The sequence below is a fragment of the Cinclus cinclus genome, chromosome 10, assembly GCF_963662255.1.
Source record: "Cinclus cinclus chromosome 10, bCinCin1.1, whole genome shotgun sequence".
Lineage (NCBI taxonomy): Eukaryota > Metazoa > Chordata > Aves > Passeriformes > Cinclidae > Cinclus > Cinclus cinclus.
In genome coordinates, this window is record NC_085055.1 from 1,577,180 (window position 1) to 1,602,446 (window position 25,267).

A 25,267-nucleotide genomic window follows, 5' to 3' on the forward strand; every position below is an offset into this window, starting at 1 on the left:
ATCCCAGGGAGCTCTGATCCCTGCCAGCCTGGCCTTGGGCACTGCCAGGGATGGGGACATTGGATGCAAAAACTCTTTTTAATTTTTAAAAGCTGTTTCCTGTGTATAAATGTCACCTGCCAGCAGTTCTGCATAGAATGGGAATGAGCAGGAATTCAGGAATTGAGCATCCAACCTCCCTGAGCTGAATTTATTTGCACCTGCAGAAGGTGGAAGTGAACTCCAGTTCAGATTTGAGCTGAGGAACTGAAGTTCTTTAGCAATCAATATTTTTAGATTCCTCAGTTATTCCTGGTGGGAGGAGTATGCCCTTAAGTGAGGCTCAATTAAAAGTGATTTGTGTTGCTACAGGGCTTTTTGTTTGTTTGTTTTGTTGTTTGGGGTTTTGTTTTTTTGTTTTGGGCTTACTTGCAGAGTTCTGAGAAATCAGGGTTACCTGGGAATAATGGATTTAGGGCAGTGCTCTGTAAATCTGTGCTGCCTCATCATGATGTTTATAAAAACAGTGTCTCTGTGCCAACCAAAAATTAGATTTCACATCCAAAATACTCTTTCAAGTCAAAACTTCCTCTGCCTGAGGAGTAAGGATGGATGGATGGACACTTTTACGTTTGTGGTGACACACTGAAAATCCATTTTGAGCCAGCAAATGTTGTCCAGTTAATAGCACAGCACTGCAGTGGTAATTTGATCTATTTATTAGTGTTCCTAGAGGGCCCAGGATGGAGAGCTGCTGTTGGAAGGTACCAGCTGCTGAAACAGGAACCCAGCCCTGACCCCTGGAGCTGCTCCTGGCAGGAACAGGGAGCTGAGCTCCCCTGTGCTGGACAAATTCCAGAAATGTAATTTATAGCCTCATCTGGATGGAGGGTTTTCTTTTGCTTAGTCTATTGTTGAGTTTTATTAAGCAGTTGTTGTTTCATAAAAGGAGGGATTTTTTTTTTTTTTTCCTCTGTGATTTGGTTTTCAAAGGCCTTGGGAGTTTTGCACTCCAAGAGGTGCTAAAGAAACTTTTTAAACTGTTTTAAAAATTTCCCCATTTCCCTCAGAACTTAATGAAACCTTTCCATGAGGTGCCATCAGACATTTTGTGGGAATTATGGGATGGTTTGGGAGGGACCTTAAAGCCGATCCCATTCCATCCTCTGCCCTGGGAAGGGACACATTCCCAAGGAAATCTTGACTTGATTTTTCCTACCCCTTGTCTACTCAGGTAGCATTGATCCATGATAAATTATTAAATAAAATTCAGAAAATCTTCTACAAGAAATTCAGAAACAATGAAAGCATTTTGGACACACAAAGATCCAGTCCTAATACTCCTTGATCTTTTTTCTATTTTGTTAATGGATGAATCCTATCCTATGTGTTATGTTATTCTGCATCTCTTTTTAGAGCAGGGGCAGTGTTTTGTTTTTCTCTTATTTTGCTGAATTGTCAGTTTTAAGGTGTTAAACAGTGAAATGTGTTGCATTGTTAAATGTATTAAATAATATAACTATAACAAGGCTGAGGTGCAGTGCTGGTGACGAACAACCGAGGGTTAGTTCTGATGATGAAATTTTGTAACTGTGAAAATAGGGCCATAAGATCTCTGAGATTTTCACTTTATAGCATCTAAAAGTCTTTGTATTGAGGGCTGGGTAGCCAAAAACTTCTGAAACCTGGAGATGAAATCCTTGGTAGCAAACCAGGCCTACTGATGCCTGAAGTCTGACTTCACCACTGTGACTTTTGGAGAAAGAAGTTACCTAGATGTCTCTGTAGGGGAATTGCAGGTGGTCTTTTGTTAGACTAATTTGGTGGTTTGCACTTTGGGGATCCTTTTTGTCTGCCTAGAAGCAGCCCCTTCTTTCCCTGGTGCAGGAGCTGCCTTCCTTCACTCCCTGGCTGCTTCTCGTAAGAGTTTTGGTGGCTCCTGTTCTGCTTGTTTAGATAACCCAACTGATTATGTAAAAGATTGAACCTGTTTTAATCAGGATCTCTCTTCCAGTTGCTTTGGGGTCAGTTTTTCCTGTCAGTCTACCTGATAGCTTAGGATTTAGCTTTTTAATTTTTTTAGATCCTGTATTGCTTTAGTGTATAGCTCTAAAACTCCGTAGCCTGTCAGCTCCTGTTCTCCCATTTTATTCAGATAAAACAATTCCTCTTCAGGCCTGGAACTCAAGGATACCTCACTGTCCTGGAAAGTATAAACAAAAGTGAGTTGGGAGGGAGCAAACTAGGGGTAAATGGCTTAATTATCCAAAGCAGTAATTGGGGGATTGTGCAGATAGACCAAACTTATAAAAGTGTGAAAAATTCGTGACCGTGTGGTGTCCCTCAGGGGTCTGTGCTGGGGCCAGTCCTGGTCAATATTTTTATTGATGACATGGATGAGGGGATTGAGTCTGTCACTTGTAAATCTGCAGATGGCACCAAGCTGGGAGCACGTTGGAAGGGAGGAGGGCTCTGCACCTGAAAGGTGCTTTGAGTCAGGTGGAGTTTGGTCTCATTTGCCAGAACAAGAGGACACAGTCTCAAGCTGTGCCAAGGGCACAGGCTGGATCTTAGGAAAAAGTTCTTTGCAGAAAGGGTGATAAAATACTGCAGTGGTCTGCCCAGGGAGGTGGTGGAGTTACTGCCTTCAGTCTGAGCTTTCATATTTTCCAGATTCTGCATTGGTTTAGAACTCTGAACTTCATATCAAGTGTCAGCAACTTTTCCTGCCAGCTCAGTCCCACAAAACAATCCTTTTCCAGCCCCAGAACCAAGGACACTGCTGCAGCTCCAGCCCCAAAAAGTGCAAAGAGGAGAGACCTGAGGAGAGAATCTGGGAGGGTGGGACTGCAGAACCTGGAGCTGGGGTTGGACAATGAACCCCAAGGTGGAAATGGACCAAAAATTACAAAAATGTGAAAATTCCTGACATGTTGGCTCCATGTTGGCTCCATGTTGGCTCCATGTTGGCTCCATGTTGGCTCCATGTTGGCTCCATGTTGGCTCCATGTTGGCTCCATGTTGGCTCCATGTTGGCTCCATGTTGGCTCCATGTTGGCTCCATGTTGGCTCCATGTTGGCTCCATGTTGGCTCCATCTTGGCTCCATCTTGGCTCCATCTTGGCTCCATCTTGGCTCCATCTTGGCTCCATCTTGGCTCCATCTTGGGCCTTGCACTGCCCTAGCTGAATCCTTTGAAGACCTTTTAATAAATTTAACTCTGAGGCCTTTTAATAAAATTTCACGCATTTTATTCCTTTAACTCTGTCCAGCCTCTGTTCCAGGGAGGCATCAGAGTCCCCATCCCTGGGTGTGTGTCAGACAGACTGCGTGTGGCACTCGGTGCCATGGTTTAGCTGAGGTGTTTGGCCACGGGTTGGACTCGATGGTGCTGAAGTTCTGTTCCAGGCTGGTGATTTTTGGGCCGTGGTCTCTGTGCAGGTCCCGGCAGCGTTCCTACAGCCGCAGCAGCGAGAGGTCCGGGCACAGGAGAACCCCCAGCGGGTCCCGGGAGCGCCGCAAGGGCCGGGACAAGGACAAGGACAAAGCCAAGGACAAGGGCAAAGGGAAGGAGAAGGAGATTTGTGGCACCAAGGCCGGGTGAGTGAAATGGAAATGATGGAGCTGGAACAGAGCCGGGCGATGACTCGGTGTCTCTTTACTCTTGGAGTGATTTTCCTTTTTACCTTAAGTTGTGTTTTGTGTAAATTAAGTGGGGATTATTCAGGGTGTTTGAAGAGTGGGATTTTTAGGGTTTTACAGTTCTGCAATGTGGCAACATTTGGCACTTAGTGATGGTTTGATTTTATTTTTTTTTCCCACCCATTCCTCCTTGTTTGGTTTCAGGTGGGTTAAAAAGCTTTCTGCAGTTTGTTAGTGAAAACATTATTCCCTATGTAATAACCATAATTTAGGGCAGAAATGAGGAATGTTGGAAAGCATGAGGGCTTCTTCCTAGGAGAAGATGAAATTCACTGTTCACACACAGCTCCACCTCCTCCCAGTGACAGAGGTTCCTCCTGGGCTCTGGCTGAGGCTCAAAAATGCAGTTTCAGCACAAGGCTTGCTCTGGGTGAATGATGGGAACCTTGGAGAACCTGCTGGCTGTCCAATTTCTGCTTGGAAAAACTTGGATTGTTGATTACAGATTTCAGGAAAGGCAGTGTAATTTTTTACGTTTTATGGAATTCATGTAATTCCCTCTGCTTTATAAACATCAGGCTCTTGTGCAGCCTTTCCTGGGCTGTTTTTCCTGGTTTTCCATGTTTGTCTGATCCCTTCCAAACAAGAAAACACTGAGGTGTCACTTCATGACCTTCCCTTGGGTGGATTCCCACTGCAAAAGTCTCCTGAGGAATTTCTAGAGCAGCATCTTCCACCCACATGTTGGCTTCTGGAATTTTCCCTTTGTTCCCTGCAGCAGCAGGAAAATTCTTGGTTAAGCTGGATCCAGTTGGGATTCTCCAAGCAGATTAATTTCTAAACCCAGAGTCTAGATCAGCGCTGAAAGTCTCATTATTTAACAGAGCCTTTCCAGAACCTCCAGCATCAGGGAATCTGTAGTGGGAACAATCCTGTGACCTCAGTATTTGGAGCAGATCCTTCCTCAAAGGCACCTCAAGGACCAGGTCTGGTTCCCAGTTTAAATTCATGGCTGTTTGGAATGTATTTATTCAAAATAGCTGCTTTGGAGCTGTAATGAAGATCAGCCTGAAGCCAGACTGTGGGAAGCTGGAACATAAATTCTCAGGTGCTGCTTGACTTTATAGTTTAACTTTGCATAAAAGGGGGTATTTCAGCTTGGCAGCACTGCAGCTTATCTGAGAGATGTTGTATATTTGGGGCTTGACTGCTCCTCTAAAGCACAGAATCAAAATACTTTTTGTGGTTTTTTTTCACTAATGAAGCAGCAAATTTATTTGTAGCTCCTAATGATGATTTTCTGTCCTTGGCTTGGGTGTGTTTGTAGATGTGAGGGGGCAAGGTCTGTGCTTGGGGCTTTTTTTGGTGGGGCAGCTTTAGATTCTTTCAAGGGAGATATTGGCACAGTAAACATCTCAAGAAAAATTTCAAAAGTAAAAAATTAAAATTATTTTTAAAAAATAGTATTCTGGGCATTTTCCTTTGGGGTTGCCCATTTCTCTAATACTGAGCACTGAATTTCTGGGCTGTTGAAATACCAGCTGTTCATGAGATGGGCTATGAAACAGCTCGACTCTTCTCTTACATCCTGAAATGTTTTTAGGGATGTTCCACTTGTCCAGCCATTATGGAGGGAATTGTGGCAGCAGCTGCTTGGAATGTGGCCTGGGAGCTCCAAGGAGTTCCCTCCACTCCCAAATCCCACTTTCAGACCAGCAACATCTCCATTCAGGTGTCCAGGTCTGCAAAAGTGAGGGCTTTTGCAGTACTACAATGTTTTTCCACTTTTTTTTTTTTTCACTAATCAAAGCATTACATTCATCTTTTATTTATGCTCTTTGAAATTCGCTTGTTTTAAAACAAACCTGCACACGTGTCTTCAGTGACCTGGTTGGGTGTGCTGTTGAATTTTGATGTTTCAAGTCTTGATCAGCTTCAAAACATGCAAACTCTGTTGTCCTGATGTGTTTTTTTTTTTTTTTCCATAAGGTTGCTTGTTCATTGCTAAGCTGGGGAGGGAAGCTACTAAAAGCCTGTTAGTTTTAAATAACTTCTGCTACATTTATGGGTCTTGTCGTTGTTTGTGTGCTAGTGGAATTTTGGATTACTTCTCCAAGGGATTTAGACAGTTTTTAATGGAATAAATTAAGAGCATCTCCTCAGTTAAGAGAAAAGAAGTGGTGAACCATTAAAACCTGACCACTAGTTTAATTGCTGATCCTTAATAAGGTTATTGGTGCATTTGGGCATTAATGGTTTCACAGCTTTGACAGATCCCAGAATCCTGGAATGGTTGGGCTGGAAAGGCCTTAAATCCCATCTCATTGCAGCTCCTGCCATGGGCAGGGACACCTTCCATAGACCAGGCTGCTCCAGGTGCCCTTGGACACTTCTGGGGATCCAGGGGCAGCCACAGCTTCTCTGGGAATTCTATTCCAGCTCCTCCCCACCCTCCCAGGGAGTAATTCCTTCCCCAAATCCCATCCATCCCTGGCAGAAGGAATTCATTCCCTGTGTCCTGTCAGAACAGAGCTGAGAGTCCATTGTCCAAACACAATCTCCAGTTTTCCTTTCAATTCCACACTTCAGGTCTTTGAGGTTTTTTCCTCAAGGAAAACTTGAGGTTTTTCCCCTGGCCTGGGCCCTTTTTCCAGTGGCATTTCCCCAAATCCCTTGGAGTGGGATCCATCCCCAGAGCCCCACGGATGGGACATGAGTGACTGATGGCCTCTGATGAGATTTTTGCTGTTTGCAGAAAACATCAGGAGCAAAATGGGGATATTGGACTTTCCTGAGTCAGACCTAGAGCTTGGCACACGATCATTTTTCCCTTCCTTCATCCCACCCAGTGCAGTAGGAAGTCATTTATGGTAATTAGCCCTGATTTGCATATAGGTGATGGAGTTGTGTGGAGCAGAGCACCCCCAGAACTCCTCGGGAGCTGTGCTGGGATCAAGGGGCCGTGTGGGAGCTGTTGTCTGACACTGAGCTGGGTGTGTTAAATTAAACATTTATCACTCTCCCAGCCTGCCAGCAGGAAACTCTGGGCTGGGCTGACATGTTTTCATGCAAAATTTATTGGGGAAGATGAGGGTTGTAAAGAGAGATCTCGTTGCCTTTCACCAGTGGGGGAAATGTTTGATTGGGAGGGAAGATTCCTCTGGCACGTTTGGGGCACGTGTTACAGCAGCAACTGAAGGGTTGGGAAGGTTCATTTTTGTCTTTCTAAGACCTTTTCCTCCAAATCTTACCTGACAAAATCCATTTCCCAAGGAGCAGAAAAGTGCAAATACAAATTGATGTTCAGGGTGCTACAACACTTGTTTAATTTGCACTGCTCAAGTCTTGAGCTCAGGATTTCTCTTTGGTGATTTGAATTCTCTTTGGAGTTTATTTTGAAGAGGCATATGAGGAAAATAGAAAATACATTGTGTTTAGTTTGTAGCTCAGGAGTCCAAAAGGAAAATACATTAATTCTGGAAGTTTTGATCCCAAATATAATAAATAAGGATTGCTACTGGGCTGGAACCATGCCTGCCATGGTTCAACCTTGATCATCACCTTGTTGTTGAGTTACAAGCATCCTAGAGGAGGTGCTTGCAGAAAAATGATGGCAGAGCCTTTCCTTCAGTAGAAATGGGCTGGTGGGAATTGTAGAGCCTGTGGCCAAAAATCCATCTTAGACATGGGAATTCCTAGAAAAACTGGAGAACTTCTTTAAAAATCTGTTTAAAATTAGCAACTGCATTTTGAGTGCTGAAACCAAACTACTCCATCCTGTGGTGGAAAGTAGTTTGAATGCTTACAGGAGAAATATCTTTCGTCAGAGGGAAAAGCCCTTTCCTTAATCCAAGTGGGTTTATCTTGTGTGAGCTGAATTGTGGGGGCTTTACAAGAGCTGCAGTCACCTGCTGAGAAGTGCCTTAGTAAAGTTTAGAGATGCTTGGTAGGACTTCTTGTTTCCAGTGATTTCTTTTGGCATCTTCCTGAAGAACAGCTTCTAAAATTGAAGGACGAGTTGAGCCCCTCTGTCCAACCCGGGATACTCCAGTGACTGCCAGGCACCTGCTTGGACTCAAAGTGGGTTTTCCAGGACTTTCAGGATGTGTTGTCATGGCAAGGAAGTCACTTACCCACAGTAAAGCCAAAATGCCTCTTCTGTTGATTGATTGATTAATTAATTAATTAGTTACTCATTTTGCCTTCCTTTCTACCTGCAGGCAGAATCCAAAGAGGAGGTGACTGAAGCAGGTGATGAAGTCACCTGGTAGCAGTGGTGGTGGCTCTCTGGGTGACCTCAGAGCAGCAAGATTTAATCCTTTGCCCTGTCAGGATCCTGATGTTTCCTGGTGGAAAAGGAGCTGAGCAGGTTGGGTTGGTTCCCAGGGGAAGGATCCTGAGAGCATCCAGCACTCAGAGTGCCCGGGGAGCACCTGGGCATGTGTGGGGTGATGGATGAGGAGTCCCCAGACTCTGCTGGCAGGAGGAGGAAGCAGCTGAGAGGCCAAAGGAGGACAGTTTCCTCCCAGTGAGTCAGCCAGAGGCTGATGGGAAGCAGAGGAAGGGTTTTCCCTGAAAAGGACTGGGACCTCCATGTGCCCAGAGCAGCTCGAGGGTCACTTGCCTTTGACCGAGATTTGTTGCTATTGTTGTCTTAGCTGTGTTGGCCTTGTTTTTCTTTTTGTTTGCTAAAAATCCCCTTTTAGGATTCAAAAGGCTGGCCATTTATTTAATAGGCAGCAGCATATGGGATGATTTCTTTTCCTTTCACTCCCAGACAGCTGGAAAAGGCAGCATGGATGGGACACGTGTGCGAGCTGTGGAGCCAAAACTGTGCAGGAGGTGCTGGGGAACCACTGGCTCTGGAAAATAAATAGGTTTTAGTTCAGAGTAACCATTTAATTTTCATTCATTAAGTACTTCTTGTGCTAAGTACAAGAAGCTAAGTTTTGTGTTCAGATTCTGTAGCTCAGACTGTCAGTGATGGCTGTCAAATGAGCTTCCCTGCAAAATTCATGGGCTATGTTGAGGGAATTATATTTCTCCCTATTTCCAGAAATAGGTTTTGGAATGCATTTGAAGGCAGTATCTTCAAAGACACACATTCTTTTAAGCTGTTTAAAATTTTCCAAACTACCCGCTCCTTAAAACTGCCAGCCACCACGATTGTCCTTTTATAACTCTATAATTTGCATTATCCTGGCTTTTTAGTGGAATCATTCCTTGAACAGGGAGTGGTCCTGCTGGAGGAGGGTTTTGTTTGCCCACATGTCCAAACCCACACAGGCTCTGAATGTAAACATGGAGTTTTGGTTGGGTTTTTTTTTTTTGGGTTTTTTTTTTTTTCTTTTTTGTTTTGTTTTTTTTTCCTGGGACACCTTGTGCTGGGAGAGCAGCTGACTATTGTTTTAATGGCCTCTCTTAATCTGGGCAGGAGGAATCCAAAGTGAATGATCCGGAGCTGTGCAAATCCAGTTAGTGTGAGCTGTAATCTCTTTACTGGCTTTAAGGAGTTGGAGTGGCACCCAGACACCCTGCAGACACTGAACAGCAGAGATACAGTAATCACCTCACCCTGCACCCTGCTCCTGCATCCTGCAACTAAAACCACCAGTGCCCAGCAAGGATTTAGGGGAAACCAGCCCCAAAAGCATCAAACTGCTCCTCAGAGCAGACAGAGGAGGGGCAGGTCACAAATAATGCTGTGGTGAAGTGAAACTGAAATTCACACTACAAATATTAAACTCACTGTTGCACCTCATATTTTGGATTGGGAATGCTTTTTCTGGAATGAGCTTACCTGCTATGGAGATTAGAAACCATCCATGGCTTTGGTTAGGAAGGGAAGGAGCATCTTTGTTTGGAGGAAGCATTTCTAATCCTAGCAATGTCTAATTTTGGACCTTTCTGTTGTTTGGTGTTACAAAATAATGTGACAAACTTAAATGAAGTAATAATCTAAGTTGTTGATCAGTGATAGGACACGAGGGAGTAGTTTTAAATTAAGAGAGGAGGGATGTAGATGGGCTATTGGGAAGGAATTCCTGGCTGGGAGGGTGGCAGTCCCTGGCACAGGGTGCCCAGAGGAGCTGAGGCTGCCCCTGGATCCCTGGAATTGTCCCAGGCCAGGCTGGACATTGGGGTTGGAGCAGCCTGGGACAGTGGGAGGTGTCCCTGTGCCCATGGATAGGGTGGCACTGGGTGGGCTTTGAGGTCCCTTCCAGCCCAGATCTCTCTGTGATTCCATGATTTACTTCCAGGCTCTGGTTTTGTCCCTGGCCCCTCCTGGTTCTGTGCAGGGCAGGATGTTCCTGCTCCTGCTCAGTAGGAGTAGAACCCTCCAGGTAACCTGTGCTTCCATTGTTCTGTTTCACACCTTTCATTGGAATAATTTTCCATTGAACGGGGAGGACTCTTGGTTCTTCCCGTGGAGAAGAGGAAGATCCGAATTTTCCAACCCAAACTTTGCATTCTGAGAACTTCTGGGTCTGGTTCCCATCAAATTTCCAGATGCAGAGGGTGCTCTTGACCTTCCTGTCCTTCTCTGTTCGTTGAGAATCCCCTGATCCCTTGTGGGCATGAAACACCTTCAGTTCCCCAGCAAAATCCATCAGCCCTTGTGACAATAATTCAGCAGAATATTGGGTTTATTCCCTTCTTTCCATTGATTATGGCAACCTTTTCCCTCAGAAAAAATTACACTTTTTGTGGGGGAAAGGTCTGGGAAGGACTCCCACTCCAGCCATCAGCTTTTACATTATTTGCAGTGTAAAAACCAACATCTTTAAATATCCATGAAGGATGGGGCTGGGAAATGCTTTGGGTGACTTCCAGGGTAGGAATGGGGAGACCCAGAGGGAACATCTTGGATTCTCCTGGATGCTGCCTGGCTCCTCAGCTGCTCCCAGCAGCTGAAGTTCTTGTCATACAAGGCCCATTTAATGGTGAATTATGTCGGGAATGATTTTCCCTGGACTGAAATGGCAGCAGCAGGATCAGTCCATTCTCTCCAGATGGATTAAGGAATTGATCAGGAGGGTCTGCCTTGGCTGCCCAGATCAGAATCTTTGGAGGCTGCTTAATGGGATCATGCTGTGTCCAAGAGGGAAAAGGAGTTTTCCATGGACCCTTGTCAGGCGGGCATTGCTTGTGCTTTGGAAAATATTGGGGAAATACAGGCAGTGGATTTCTGGGAGACTGTTCAGCACAGGAATGGGGAATGCAGGAGTGAGAAGGCTTCATGTGCCTGCCTCTGCCATCTCCCTTTTTCCTTTTTGTGCTCTGCCTTTGTTTCCTGACCATGCTGAACAGCGTCAAAAAAAAACCTGGGTGAAGTTTTGGATCATGTTGCAGTGGGAGTTTCTGCTGAGAGTTAATTTACAGGTCCCCTGTGAGTCAGGAGCATGAAGATGGAAGAGAAGGAAAGGGTTTATATGGAGTGGGAGCCACTAAATCTGATTTAAAGGGTCTCAGTGTGTTTTTTATTGAGGAGGATGAAAGATTAAAGTCCATTAATTAACTTATTTTAAAAACAAAACAAGCTTTAGGCCCCAGAGCTTGTTGGAAACTCTTTTAATGAGTTTTAAAGGTAATCTTCATAATTTTGCTGCCTTTCTCTTTTTTTAACCATTCAGGCTACAATAACTCAGTAAATTGATAATAGATAATTAGGTCTTGATGTAGGCTTGAAATTTTATATGCTGTAGGTTTTAGATATAATTTTAAAAAAAGTTGCTCTGCACTGTACAGTATTCTGACTCATGGAAGTGCCTTATTTTTAGCTTGTGCTTCTCACCTTGTTATGGGAGAGGAATTTTCTCCTGACAAAGTTTCCCAGGTTTTGAAATATTTCTTTACTCCAAGCTCCTCTGTCCAACCTGGCCTTGAAATCATCCAGGGGGCAGCCACAGCTGCTCTGGGTATTCCATCCCAGCCAGGAATTCCCAGTATCCCATCCATCCCTGCCCCCTGTCCATGTGAAGCCATTCCCTGTGTCCTGTCCCTCTATGCCTTGTCCCCAGTCCCTGTCCAGCTCTCCTGGAGCCCCTTCAGGCTCTGCCAGGGGCTCTCAGCTCTCCCTGCATCCTTCCCTTCTCCATGGTTGGTTGGTTCTCTTCCTTCCCTGCAAGTTTGGGAGCAAATCTCGGAGCAGGGCCCAGCGGTAGCACCAGAGGAGCATGCAGGGACTGATCCCAGGAAATTCCACCTGGATCAGAGAGGCTGTGGAGGCTCCCAGGGAAAATTCCAGTCCCTGAATGGTCCTGCTGGAGCAGGGAGGTGGCACCAGGTGAGCTCTGTGCTCCCTCCCAGCCTGCCCCATCCTGTGCCCTGGATGGAGCAGAAATCTGGGAAGAGCTGCAGTGATTCCTCCATGGAAAAGGAAGGCTGTGCAGGGATTGCACTGGAGCTGCTGGGAGCATTGCTGGTGAGGGGGTTCACCACAACTTAATGCAGTATTTCTAAAATACGTTCTCCTTCAGTGCTTTTCAAAGCTCTGTCCAAATGGGGTTTTTTTAGCACTTCTGGAAATTTTACTGGTCTTGGATAAATGCTCCTTCCAGTAAGAGCCAGTACCTCTGTTCTGCTCCAAACCATCTCCCCATACAGGGAATGTGTGAAATCCCTTTTCCAGTCAGTCTGGGAAGGGCCATTTTGGGAACTCGGGATCCAATTTCAGCGTGGCACTTTTCACACATGATCCCAGTGATATTCCTGTCTGCCAGCAGAAATCCAGGGCTCCGTTTTCCAGGCTGCCTTCCCCCTGCTCTGCCTTTAATCTCGTGCTGTGTTTATGTAATGCAATAGAAATGTTGCTAACGTGATTATACTTTTCTATCTTATTAGCTCCAATACTGAGCACAATAAAATGGAAAACTGTTTAAATGTTCTGTTTAAGTGCTTGAGATAAGAGTTCTTGTAAATGAAATGTGATTACATTTCTGTAATAGATCTTCTCTGTCTGCTCGGACTTTGTTGAGCGATGTAATTCTTTTGGGATTGCTGTTTCTAAGTTTGATTTCTTTTTTTTTTTTTTTTTTTTTAATTTTGGTAGAAACAGCCATGTAAAATGTTACACACCACCAGACAATGCCCAGAAATCTCCTGAAAAGACAGGGTTCCCTGTGTGAGGCACAAAACCATCTCTCCTAGTTCTCTTTGTGATAACCAATTTGAATTAAACATAATTCCCCAACATCACCTTGAATTTCCATCTGTGTAACCCCCGATGTTCTTAAGCGTTTTGCATTTACCTAATGCTCTGGGCTATTTGTGGATGGCAAACTGTGACTATCTCCAAACTGGAGATGATATGAATAACAATTGTTTGCTGATCTTCCCTCTGTATCTCCCTGCATAACCTGCAGCCTGCAAAGGCTGAGGAAGTGGCAGATAGCTTTTGTCATCCCTTATCCAGGCTGTACACTTGTAAGGAAGAGCAGGGATAATCGCCTAAATCTAATTAGGGGTTAAAAGAGGCCATGACTGTGATGTGGCAGTGAGACACCTTACTGTAGCAATCCTGTTTGCATTAGAAAAATAAGGTTGTCATATTGATTATTCAAATGAGTTTATATTGGCCGTGGCTCAATGGCTGCGTCGCAGCTGAAGCACTGGAAGGTCCCAGCTTTGGAGCATACATTATGTGATGTCTTGTTTGTTAATTTAAGGGGTTTAAAACTGGGGCTGAGGGAGTTTTATCGTGAGAATTAAGGGTTTAAGTGACCACTGGAAAATGAAGTTGAGCTCGCCTGGGTGATGGTTGAGATTTCTCAAAGCCATTCAATGAAGGCCAATGAATTTGCTTCTCATCTTTTATGGAAAACTCAGTATTGGAGTTAACAGATCTTGTTTGTGCATTAATTGATGTTTAGTTCAAAGTCAAACAGAGCTGAAAAGAATGAAGTAATTGCATTCAGATCAATTCCACATCCAAGAGATAGTGAATTCCCCTGGCTCTGACTTTGGGGTCTGCGTTTTAATTTAAAAAAAAAAAAATTATCTGCTGCTGGGCCATTACAGCTTCTCAAATATTTCTCAGCACTTGATTTTTTTGTCAATCCCCACTCAGGTCTGTGACATCCTGCAGGTGCAGGAGATGCTTCAGAATGTGCTGATTTCAGCCTTCCTGGTTGCCTCGTGGTATAAATACCAGATGTAGAATGGGAAAATGTGTTTAAAAAGACCAATTTATTAATTTTTTAGAGTTATCTTTGGCCCTTTTGTACTACACCAAGTACCACGTGCTGGGCTGTGTTGTATGTACAAAAGCTGGACATTTTACTGCTGCTTTCCCCATTGGTTTGTGCAGCTTCTGTCATTACAGATTTACTAGGAAAAGCCCACCTTAAATTCCAGATATGAGGCAGAGATTGCAAATTTCACAGTGCAAAATTTCAAATAGTTTCAACTATTTTCCCTGCAGTTTGAGCGTTGTTCATTCCAGCTGTTGGCTGTGCTGGATTTCTGCTGCTGGGGAAAAAAAAATTACCTATACAGACAACTAAATTATTTTATCTTCTTATACATAGGTACAAAGTTTTCAACTTCATTTTTAAATTTCTTCACTTGATTCTTGCAGTTTTTTCCATTCCCTGCTTTTGGTGCTGGTGTAAAACTCACCCAAATGCTGACCTGGTTGACTGAAGCCAGGATGACCAGAGGAAGGAGATTTTTAAAATGCATGTATTCTATATATTATTTATTTATACTGCTGGAATGTCCTGACCTGTTTGAAGTGCCTGAAAATCATCAAAAAATATTGATGTAACTTTGCAATATCTTGCTTGGGCAGAAAGTTAAGCCCTGCCTTTGTGTGGAAGCTCAGTCCTGAGCTTTGTGCTGAACCCCTGGATGTGTTTGACTGCTTGCAACAGTTCCAGTTCCACTTGCTGGGGACACCCCTTTGTGGCATTTCTTTGCAAGACACAATAATTTTTTGTATATTGAAATGGCAACTTTCAGCCCAAACTGGAAATGGGGCTGAAGCTAATATATGAGGTTTTTTTTTTTTTGTTTTTTTTCTCCAACAGTATCAAGGTGCTGTTTGTGCAGATCAGTCCCTCACTTTGCACATTGATTCTAAATTATGGAATTATTTTATTTATTTATTTATTTATTTATTAATTTTCTCTTAATTCTTTTCAGCCACAAGTATTCCAGTGTTCCCTACCACATTCTTCCACCAGCAGTTAGCAAAAAATTCAGGTTGTTCTGATTGACATCAGTGAGGCTGGATGCATTTCTTAAAGGAAGGGAAATAAGACAAATAGGAAAAGTGTAATAGGGGAAAATCCTTAATCCTGGGAGCATCACAGAGGCAGAATTTCCAGTTGACAGAGGGGTTTTTGGCTGCTCCTCCTTTCAGAAATGATAAAAACTCAATTCACACACGAGCTCAGCTGACTCTGGGCTGGCTGAGGTCGCCACCCTGAAATCTGAGGTAAAAATAAACATTTAAATGTGAACCAGCACCACTTGGGGCTTGTCTTAGAGCAGCAGTCTGCAGTGGTTCAGGAATGCTTGACTCAGATTTTTGGACATCTTTTCCAACCTCAGTGGGTTTGTGAGAGCCAGGAAGGTTCAGGCTGGACTTGGGGCAGAATTTATTCCTTGAAGGATTGATTAAGCACTGGCAGGGTTGATGTTGGATCCCAGAAATTTGGGATTTTTGAACTTTGTGACACTGGTCCCCAGGGGAGCACTGGTTTGGACCTGAGGCCTTGGAGAAGGATCCCAAATGTGAGTGATGGAGTTAAAATCACAGGTGTGCAGTTAGAATGGAAACCTTTTACATGGTGAAGGGTTTGGAATTTGGGTTTTTAGAATATAGTAATAGGTGTGGGACAAGATGGAGGGTTTGGGGTATTGTCTTTTGTCTGTCTCCTTCATGGTTTGAGGCAGTGGTTTTTGGTTGGACAGTGAGTGCTGCACTGTGGGTCACAGGAGTTTGGTTATTGGGTCAAAAGTGGAAATAATCCAGGTGTTAATTCTCTGTTGCACTGATTAGCTTTAAAAGACCTCGTAACCAGCTCGGTTCAGCTCCATTTTGCTCACTTTTAGCTGCAGAACTCTCTGTTCTTTAGATAAGATTTGATAAACAACCAACCCCGACAGGAGAAAATTCACCTCCTTGGTGTTTTGAATCCTGGCTCTGAGTGAAGGCAGAAGAAAATGAAGACAAGGCACTAATTAAAGTGGTGCAGTTACCACATTTACAGGGTGGAGTCACCAGCCCTGGAGTGATCCAAAAATTGGATCTTACATTTCCTAATCTAATTTAATTATGGGATTTGGTCAAAGGCTGGACTTAATGGTCCTGGAGGTCTTTTCCAGCCTCAGTGATTCCAGGAATTCCCTCCTGAGCAGCAGGTGGGGGACACAGGACACATAAATTTGGCTACAATTTACTGGTTGCATTTGGGACTTAGGGTGTCTGTGGGATATTTCCCTGGTTCTTGGTGTATCTGGGATTTTTTCCAGCAGAAGGGCCTGCACAGTGTCAGCTGCACCATCCACATCCCCAGGTCTCTTGGGTGGGCTGGGAATCCTCTGGGAATTGCTGCCCTGGAAGGATCTGGCCACTTATTTGGTCTTTTTTTTTTCTTTTTTTTTTTTTTTAAATATTTCCCTTCACCTCCAAGATTTGCAGGTACAACAGGAAGTGTTGGTTTTAATCATCAACCTCTAAATTCCTTAAGATCCAAGTTTCCTTGGAACTTGCCATGTTTATGGTGCTCAATTACTTCAGGAATCTCTTCACTCTATACTAAAAAAATAACCTTTGAAGGAAATCTTGGCTTTAGAACGAGACATGTCTTATAATTTTGTCTTTCTCTGGCCTCATTTTGGTGGTAAATCAATAATGTGCAGCACTTAATTATTTTGATTCCATTGGAGAAATGCCAAAAACACAAAAAATTCTTTTGGGAGATGCATGGGGAAGGTGTCCTTGCCTGTCTGTGCTGGGGGAGCTGCAGTGAGATGGTTTGAGATCCCTTCCAACCCAAACCATGCTGGGATTCCTGCTCTAGACATTCCTTGGGAGTTTGTTCCATTCCCTCTCTCTTTTTCCACTGGACACTTTCTCTGGGAAGTGCTGGCAGAGGGAAATGCCAAAGCAAACAGATGGTGTTGGTTTTTCATGGCAGTGAAAGGGTAAAAGCAAATTACTGAAAGCAAGAGAATGGAATGAGTAAGAGCAAAGTGGTGTGGTAAGAAATTTAGATTTAATAATTCTGGAAGTGTGAAGCCTGAAGTAGCTTCTGGCACAGCTGGAAGAGCATGAAGAGCTCAGGGAGCTTTCTTGGTTTTTTTGGGGTTTTTTTTAGGCTGTCAGATTTTTTACCAGAAATACAAATTGTGATTTAGGGGAGCTTGCAGATGTTTCCTTGTTCTCCCAGCAGGCTGTGTTGGACATCAAGCTCTGAGCTGTGTCTGTGTCTGCAGCCCTGGCAGAGCCACGGCCCAAAGGTGCCCAGCTTTGTTTTGGGCTGGCAGAACCAAGGTGGGAACTTCTGGGATCCCTTCAGTGATCCTTGCCCATCTGCTCTCCTTCATCAGCTCCAATTAACTGGTTTTGATTTGTTTTTATTAATTTCACAGCACTTCCAGGGTATTTTTATCACTGTTAGGTTTGGGTCTGGTCAGATGTGTTTGAGACTTGCAATCACTTTGTGGTTTTATTTAATTTTGATGAAATATTATTTCTTCCTCTTCATTTGTAACCAAGGAACTTGGGGAATTCTCCCTCAAGCTTGAACAACTTCAGCTCTCCCTTTTAAAATTTTATAAATTTGTCTCGCAACACAGCCCAGCATGGAAGTTGTTAGAAGATAAAACTTCCTTACTGGAGTTAGACTGGGCTGCATGGAATGACCCTCTTGGAGAAACCAAGAGGACTCCCAAGATTTTCCTTAGGGCTGCATCGAGTTGAGATAAAAATAAAAAAAAACCCAAAAAACCCAACCGACAGGGGAAAAAAAAAAAAACCACAAAAAAACCCCCCCCAAAAAAAAAAAAACAACAACAACAATAAAAAAACCCAAACAAACAAAAAACAAACAAGCAAAAAAAAAAAAACACAAAAAAGCCCCACAAACAGAAAAAATGAAATGCAAAGGAAAGCTTGAATCTCAAATCTTTTCTGACCTAAAAACCTGAGGTAGTTGAGAACATGAAATATTTTCAGTCAAGTGGATTTACTCTGGAGTAGGGAAGTTTTTATTTTGTCTGGAGTGAAAACCTGGGCTTGTCTGACCCATCTGAGAATATTCTGAATATTCTCCTCAGGGAGATCAGCCCAGCCTGGGTGAAAGAAGAGAAAGGAATTAAACCAAAGTCTGGATTAAACCCAACTGAATTTTTATCCCCCTCTACAGAGATGCCTAAAAAATTGTGGTTTCAGGGTGCTAAAATTGGATCAAATGCAGTCCCAAGCACTGGAATTTCAGCAGATTTCAGCTATTTGTGGGGCTCAGCTGAACCTGTGATTCCCAAAGGGCTGCCCTCCTCTTCAGGGATATTGGAAACCTTTTTTTTTTTACTTTTTGGTCTTGAAATCTGCATCCAAAGATTGCTGGGTGCTGCTGGTCCTTCTCCTGAGCTGTGGAAATGACTTGGTTGTTGGTTCATTTTTATTTTTTAATCAGTTGTTTATTATTATTTTTTAATCAGTTGTTTGTTTCTCAGCAGTGTTGGTGTCATCCTGCTGCTGGCTAGAGAGGAAGGGAGCACATCCCAAAATTCTCCTGGGTTTTTTTTGGGATTTTATTCATATCTTCCTTAATCTTCCTTCCTGTTTGAAATCTGCCACTTCCTCTTAATTTCTGTTCTAAGTGCAACAACTTGTGCTCTTTCAAAGTCCTTCAAAATGGTGTGAATTTTTAATTAATTTTTATTTTAGATTCTTTCTTTTTGGGAAAGAGAGGCGGTAGGGCAACAAAAAAATAGTAGCCTAGTACTTCATAGAGAGAGACACTTAGGGTCTGGGTTTGTTAAAGTATTTTTTAATTATAAGAACATCTGTGTTTAGAAGCTTTGAAGAACTTGTGAAGTGCAAAGAACAAAAATAAAGCCATAACTTGTGGTGTTTAGATTTTCCAAAAAAAAAGAAAAAAATAAAACCTGAATAGAAAGGAGCATTTGCATGAGGAGTGTGGGGAAGAAGTTGTCCGACTTCTAGTGAAAAACAAGCAAAAAATCTGAGTTCTGCAAATGGAATAAGAAGTGGTGGCTGAGGTGGGTCCTGGGTCTGAGGAAAGGGATTTTTGCTGATTAATAAAGTAAATTAAAAGTACGTACAGCTCTGCATTAGTTACAGGTTGGGTAAGCTGAGCCCAGTTCAGATATTAAATATAAATTTAGCTCTGGTCTCTGAACTGAGATCTATGGGGATTAAAGAAAGAAGGGAAAAATTGAAACAAAAAATAGAGAGTAATTTGTTTCTAAAGTCAGTATAGAAGCTTTAAATTGCCACTGTAAAATCCTTGAGGTTGGAAAAAATCTCCAAGCTGATCAATCCCAAGCTTTAAAAAGGAATATGCAGTAATGGAATGAGATCTGTGCAATGGAACCAAGGCTGTGTCTTGTAATGTGAATTTTGAGCACTGAGCAAAAGCGTGAAGAGTTTTATTCACAGCTCTTAGTGGAAAGTTGGGGTGCCAAGCAAATAAGTTTAAAACACTTAATAAAGTTCTACAAGATTTCTTTCTCCTCTAGGGAAGAAATCATGGCACAGAGTTGTAAAAAAGAATTGCAAATAATTAATTCAGATAAACTGGAGGTTGACTTGTTTCCTAGGCAGAGAGCTTTTAATTGGTAACTTTATTTTTACTGAATATTTAATGAGCAACTGGCAAACGTTTCCCTAAGTAGAGTTTTCATGAGCATTTACTAGTTTTTGAGCAGTTTCTAATGAATTTAAACAAAGATGGAGCCCTTCAAACACGAAGTCGTTTCAGTGTGGTGTGAAGTATTTACCAAAGATTATTGCAAAACTTGTTTAATGAGCATAGATAGTCAGAAAAAAACCAAACTCAAACTAAACAGGCTTGAGGTTTCCTCGTGGGATTTTATTTTTTTTTTTTTTTTATCACCAGACTGAAGGCCTGGAGGAATAGAGGAAGTGAATGGACACCAATGTATCCAAATATCTCATTTTGCCTAAAAGCAAGTGCCGGCAGATAAATGCCCATAAAGGGATTTCTTTCTTAAGCCCCATGGATTTTTTTTCTTTTTTTTTTTCCTGCAACTTTTTGTGTGAGTTAGAAATGAAAACCATTCATCCAGTGCCCCAAAGAAGGGCCTTATTGAATGGAATAACAGTGTAATGTACCATTGAAGGCAGGATTGAAAGTGATTATCTTGTTAACTCTTGACAGTTACCGCCAGCTCGAAATAGAACTGGCAGGCTTGATTTGCAAATGAATTAAAGCTTTTTCATTTGGTGCCAGGATCATCTTTTTATATTCTGATATGACAGATGCTATGTTCCATGCTTTTGTTTCTCTTCACTCTTCTGCTTGCAAATAAAAAACAAAAGATTATGATAGTAATTTTATTTGCATCTTTTCTCTAGGAGTTTATTCTTTGTCTGGAAGTTTTTAATCTTATATTTTTTTTTCAACAATTTGTTTAAGAATAGTATTGTTCCCACAGAATAAAATTTCATTAGGTTAAGTACAGTAGTAATTGGGTGAATGAGGGGGATTTAGAAGCTTTCAGCAAATGGAAAATTGATTGTAGTCAAATTGTTTTAGCACTTAGAACATTTAAATTTCCTCCCTGACTTACCACTTGCACTGAATATTCCTCAATAGCAGGAGCAGAGGAAGAGCTCCCGTTTCAGCTCTTTCTGCTGATGGCAGCACGTGTGTGATTAGTGCTGTTTGTATTCTGCACATGGGGAGGTGTTGGGTATGATAATTGCTGTGCTCTCCTTCTGTGTTCCTCATTAACCTGGAACGCTCTCTACCAGTCCAGAGAGTTTTTGGTTGGTTTTTTTTTCCTCCATAGTTGTGCTTCCCAAACACTGCAACTTGCTGGGTTTTGTTTAATATTCAGCCCAGCCTTGTGGGCATTTCCACTGCTGGGTTTTGTGCTGCTTTTTGTGATTTGCTTTGTACTTGCAGGCTTAATTAGCAGCACTTCCGACTGCCACTGATGTCCATGATGGGAATGTTTTCCTACACTTTCACCTACAGGATGTGTTTTAATTGAATCTCTACTAAATAATATTACAGAGAAGGTAAACCAGGCCAGAGTTGTCTGATTTATTGAAGGCTGGTTAACAGAGGCAGTGACATTCCTGATGTTTGATTGCTGGGAATGCAAACAGGGAGGAACGAGGTTTTTCACTCCTTGTGAAGGGAACAGGAGGAGAAATCCCACCCAAAAAACAGGGGGAAAAACCCCAACTCCAAGGACTTGCACGTGCTGGTGTCCTTGGAATGATCACGTTGAGCTGACGAGTGGCTTTAAGGCAACCAGGACACAGGAATCAGCTTTGGTCATTTCTGGGGTTTCTGTACCTGGCCTGAAGTGTCCATGGAACAAAACCAGGAGGTTTTGGGTGGTTTTATCTCTTAATATTTATGGGATTTCTGTACCTGGCCTGAAGTGTCTATGGAACAAAACCAGGAGGTTTTGGGTGGTTTTATCTCTTATTTTATCTCTTGATATTTCTGGGAATTCTGTACCTGGCCTGAAGTGTCCATGGAACAAAACCAGGAGGTTTTGGGTGGTTTTATCTCTTATTTTATCTCTTGATATTTCTGGGAATTCTGTACCTGGCCTGAAGTGTCCATGGAACAAAACCAGCAGGTTTTGGGTGGTTTTACCTCTTAATATTTCTGGGATTTCTGTACCTGGCCTGAAGTGTCCATGAAACAAAACCAGGAGGTTTTGGGTGGTTTTATCTCTTATTTTTTCTCTTGATATTTCTGGGATTTCTGTACCTGGCCCGAAGTGTCCATGAAACAAAACCAGCAGGTTTTGGGTGGTTTTATCTCTTGTTTACCTGAGAAATGCATGCACAGAAATGCACTATTTTTGTAGGGTCTGTCTGAAAATACTGCTTTTATCAACACTGTATTTTGGGGTTTTCCCTCTCTGTGTTGATATTACATAAAATCTTGAATTTTACTCTGAGCCAGAGAGTAAAATAATTATATATGATAATTAATTATATATTTCCCTCTCTTGAATATTTGATGGGATCTCTTGGGTACTGATTTCCCTTCTTTCTAGGATATCATGTTATGGGAATTGTTTCACCTCATGTCCCATTTAAAGTCCCTGGTTTTAGCATAATTCAGTTTGGTTTGCATTATATTCCACTGAGTTCCTTGGCAGTTCCAGGTTATTCCAGTGTGTCATTGAAATTTATCAGTAATTGGCCAAATTTCTGTTTTTTTCCTGACATAAATTATTTGGATGCTTGGAGTGAGGGATCCAAGACCACCAGGTTTGGAACCTTTACACTCCAGGATCAGCTCCAGATCATTTGAAGTTGATGCTTGGTAAGAACAAAACAACATTGCACTCTTTAAAACAAAAATATAATGGATTTTTTTCCTATCAGAGTGTGGGATTCCCAAACCATTTGCTCCTCCTGATGAGTTTGTTGTGGAGGAAAGATTGGAAAGAGCAGCAAAAAATGACAAGTTCAGCAATATCTCATCTTGGGATATCCCGAGGTAGAAATAAAGTATTGGGATCACATGGAAACTTAATTCTCTTCTCAGGAACTCTGCATCCTCCAGGGGCCCTTTGACCTGAATTGCTCTGCAATGTCTATAAATATAATAATAATAATAATAATAATAAATATATAAATAACCCATAGGATTATCCTGCAGCCTATGGCTTTTAACCTGAAATCTATGGCAAAGACAATTTTTAGCTATTAATTAACTGTGTATTAGTTCTGCAGTTCTTGGAACTGCTATAAATTCACTAGAAAATACATTTTATGTGAAATCTTAAGCTGTTTTATAATACCTACATGGGATATTTTGAGGGCAGTGCACATTTTTCGGCTCCCTTGATTAATGATTACTTTGATGCAGGGACTGTTTTTAGGAACATAAATATGTTCCAGGCCAAAATCATAATTTCAGCAAGTGTTAGGGAATAGTTTTAATTGAATTTACTGGCAAAGGAAGTCACACCACCTCAGTTAGTTACTGTGGATTTAAGTAATCCCAAACCTGGCAAAACTTGGAAAATCCCAGAATGGTTTGGGTTGGAAGGGACCTTAAAACTCCTCCAGATCCAAGGGCAGGAATTCAATTCCTTAACTGAATTCCCAGCTTCTTTCTACAGGTGCATCATGACCAGGATTCAAATGGAGCTGGATTTTTTTCATTTTCATTTTGGATGAGCCGAATATGATATTTACTGGGTTGAATGGATGACTTTAAATATATGCATGTCAAATAGTGTTTTACTGCAAATCCTTGACTGTAGTGGGGAAAAATTCCAAAGCTTCTCTGATGGAGAAAAAGAAATCTCAGGAATAAAATCAAACTTGCCTAATGAACCAAAGAAATTAAGGTGCTGCACTGAAGATGGTATGAAAAACAAATGTACTGGGAACTGTGGGGTATAAAATGGAGTAAAAGATAATTACCTGGTAATGATACCAAATTAATACAGCTTTATGGTTTATTTTATCTTATCCAGTGAGCACTGGAATGTTGGATGTGCATAAAGCTGCTCCTGGCTTTTATTTTTGGTGGTTAATGGTTTAGAATTCTGCAGGCACTCAAAGCTACATGGGGGACTGAGCTGTGGCCATAGGTCTGATTTTGCCTAAAACAATATGTGAAATATCAGTGGGAGTCTTACTTGCATAATTCGATACAAATAACATAATTAAAACACGTGATTATTTTACGTAATTCTACAAATACAACAAATTTTATAATACAATTTCTAGTGTGTATTTAAAATATATAATTGCATAATCTAATTTATTGCATTGTATAGATAATGTAATATAGGATAGGATGCAGAATATAATTGTGTAAGATCTCTAATATAATCTGTTGGTTAACTAAAAGATAAAACCCTGCCATGGCCTGGCTGATTGATGCCCAGCAGCCTGGGGCTGGGAAGAGGTTTTCATTGGAAGTGACAGGTGCCCCAAGGTTTATTTAGGACAAGCTCAGCCTTGTCCTGGTTAGTTTGATAATGTTTTCCTTATGGATGTTCCAGCACTGCATTTCCTGTGTTGGGGCCTCGTGTTACACCAATATTCCTGTCTGGGCTGCCTCAACTACAAATTGGCTGAACAGCCTGTGACACTTTTTCAATATTATTACATTAAACCAAGTGGATTTTGATTGATAACCTAATATTCAACTAATGCAAAACATCAATCATGGCAAGTATATTAATTATTTAATATTGCAGCCTAATTCAGGAATCGATGTGCTGCAGGAGGGGAAGGGAAACTCGCTGTTCCCAGAAGGTTTGAGCCAGGGGATGATTAAAAACCAGCCCCACCAAACCCTGCTCTACTCCCGTGTGTTGGTTCGATACAAATCTTTATTCATTTGCCAATAATCTCCTCACATTTTCCACTTCAGGACCTTTTTTATCAGTTTTGAGGCCTGTAATTGAATTAAGGCTGCTTTCAGCACAGGCTGAGCCGTGGTGCACAAGTATTGATGGCAGGGCCAGGGAGCTCCTGCATCCCTCTCCCACAGCAATGCAAGCTTTCAAGAGCAGGGAGCACCTCCAGAAGGGATCATGGAATGCTTTGGGTTGGAAGGGAGATGAAATCCCACCCATCCCATTCCCATCCATGGGCACAGGGACACCTCCCACTGTCCCAGGTGTTCCAGCCCCAATGTCCAGCCTGGCCTTGGGCACTTCCAGGGATCCAGGGGCACCCACAGCTGCTCTGGAAATTCCAGCTCACCAGGAATTCCCAATTCCCAGCATCCCATCCATCCCTGCCCTCTCTCCATTCCCTGTGTCCTGTCCCTCCATCCCTTGTCCCAGTCCCTCTCCAGCTCTCCTGGAGCACCTTGAGGCTCTGAGCTCTCCCTGGAGCCTCCTCCAGGCTCAGCGATTTGGGATAAATCCTAAAGGGCTGAGAAGAAGAAATTCTTTCAAATTTAAACAGCAAAAGTACATTTTGGTTTTGGATTTTTTTTTTTTTTGCTTTCCCTTCCTCTCACTTCATTAATGTCATTTAAATAGAAAAAAAAGCTGCGTAGCAGATTTTTGGTAAAGCTTTAGGAAATGATAAATAATTAGCAATTTTAGTAATCGTAATTAGTAATTAACTGTGGTGTTAACTAATTCCCTGGTTTCTCCTTTGTTGCCATGGCAGTGTGGTCACTGCCCTTCAAGAGGTGATGGTTGGAATGAGGTAGAACCTGGAGCTGATGGAAGCAGGAACCAACTCCTTGTTCCATGGCTTGAAATTTGGGGAATTTAATTTTTTTTTCCCCACTGGATTTCTTCTTTTTTTCCATAGTAAGATGTGTTAAGGATAAATTTTCCCTCTGAATTTTTGCTTTTCAGAGTTCTCACTTAGATGCTGTGGTTCATTTTTTTGCCATTGCCTTTATGTAAAATTCTACCAATTTTCTCTCTGTACACTCGTATTTCTTTGCAGCTTTCAGGAATCTGA

General features: G+C 42.2%; 1 protein-coding gene across 1 annotated transcript in view; it reads left to right on the forward strand.

Moving 5' to 3' along the window:
* Positions 1 to 25,267, forward strand: part of RSRC1 (arginine and serine rich coiled-coil 1) — a 104,424-nt gene that overhangs the window by 23,614 nt on the left and 55,543 nt on the right. Inside the window, exon 7 of the mRNA XM_062499386.1 lies at positions 3,421 to 3,579. Within this exon, the coding sequence (XP_062355370.1) occupies positions 3,421 to 3,579 (159 nt within the window). The remainder of the gene's footprint in view (positions 1 to 3,420; positions 3,580 to 25,267) is intronic.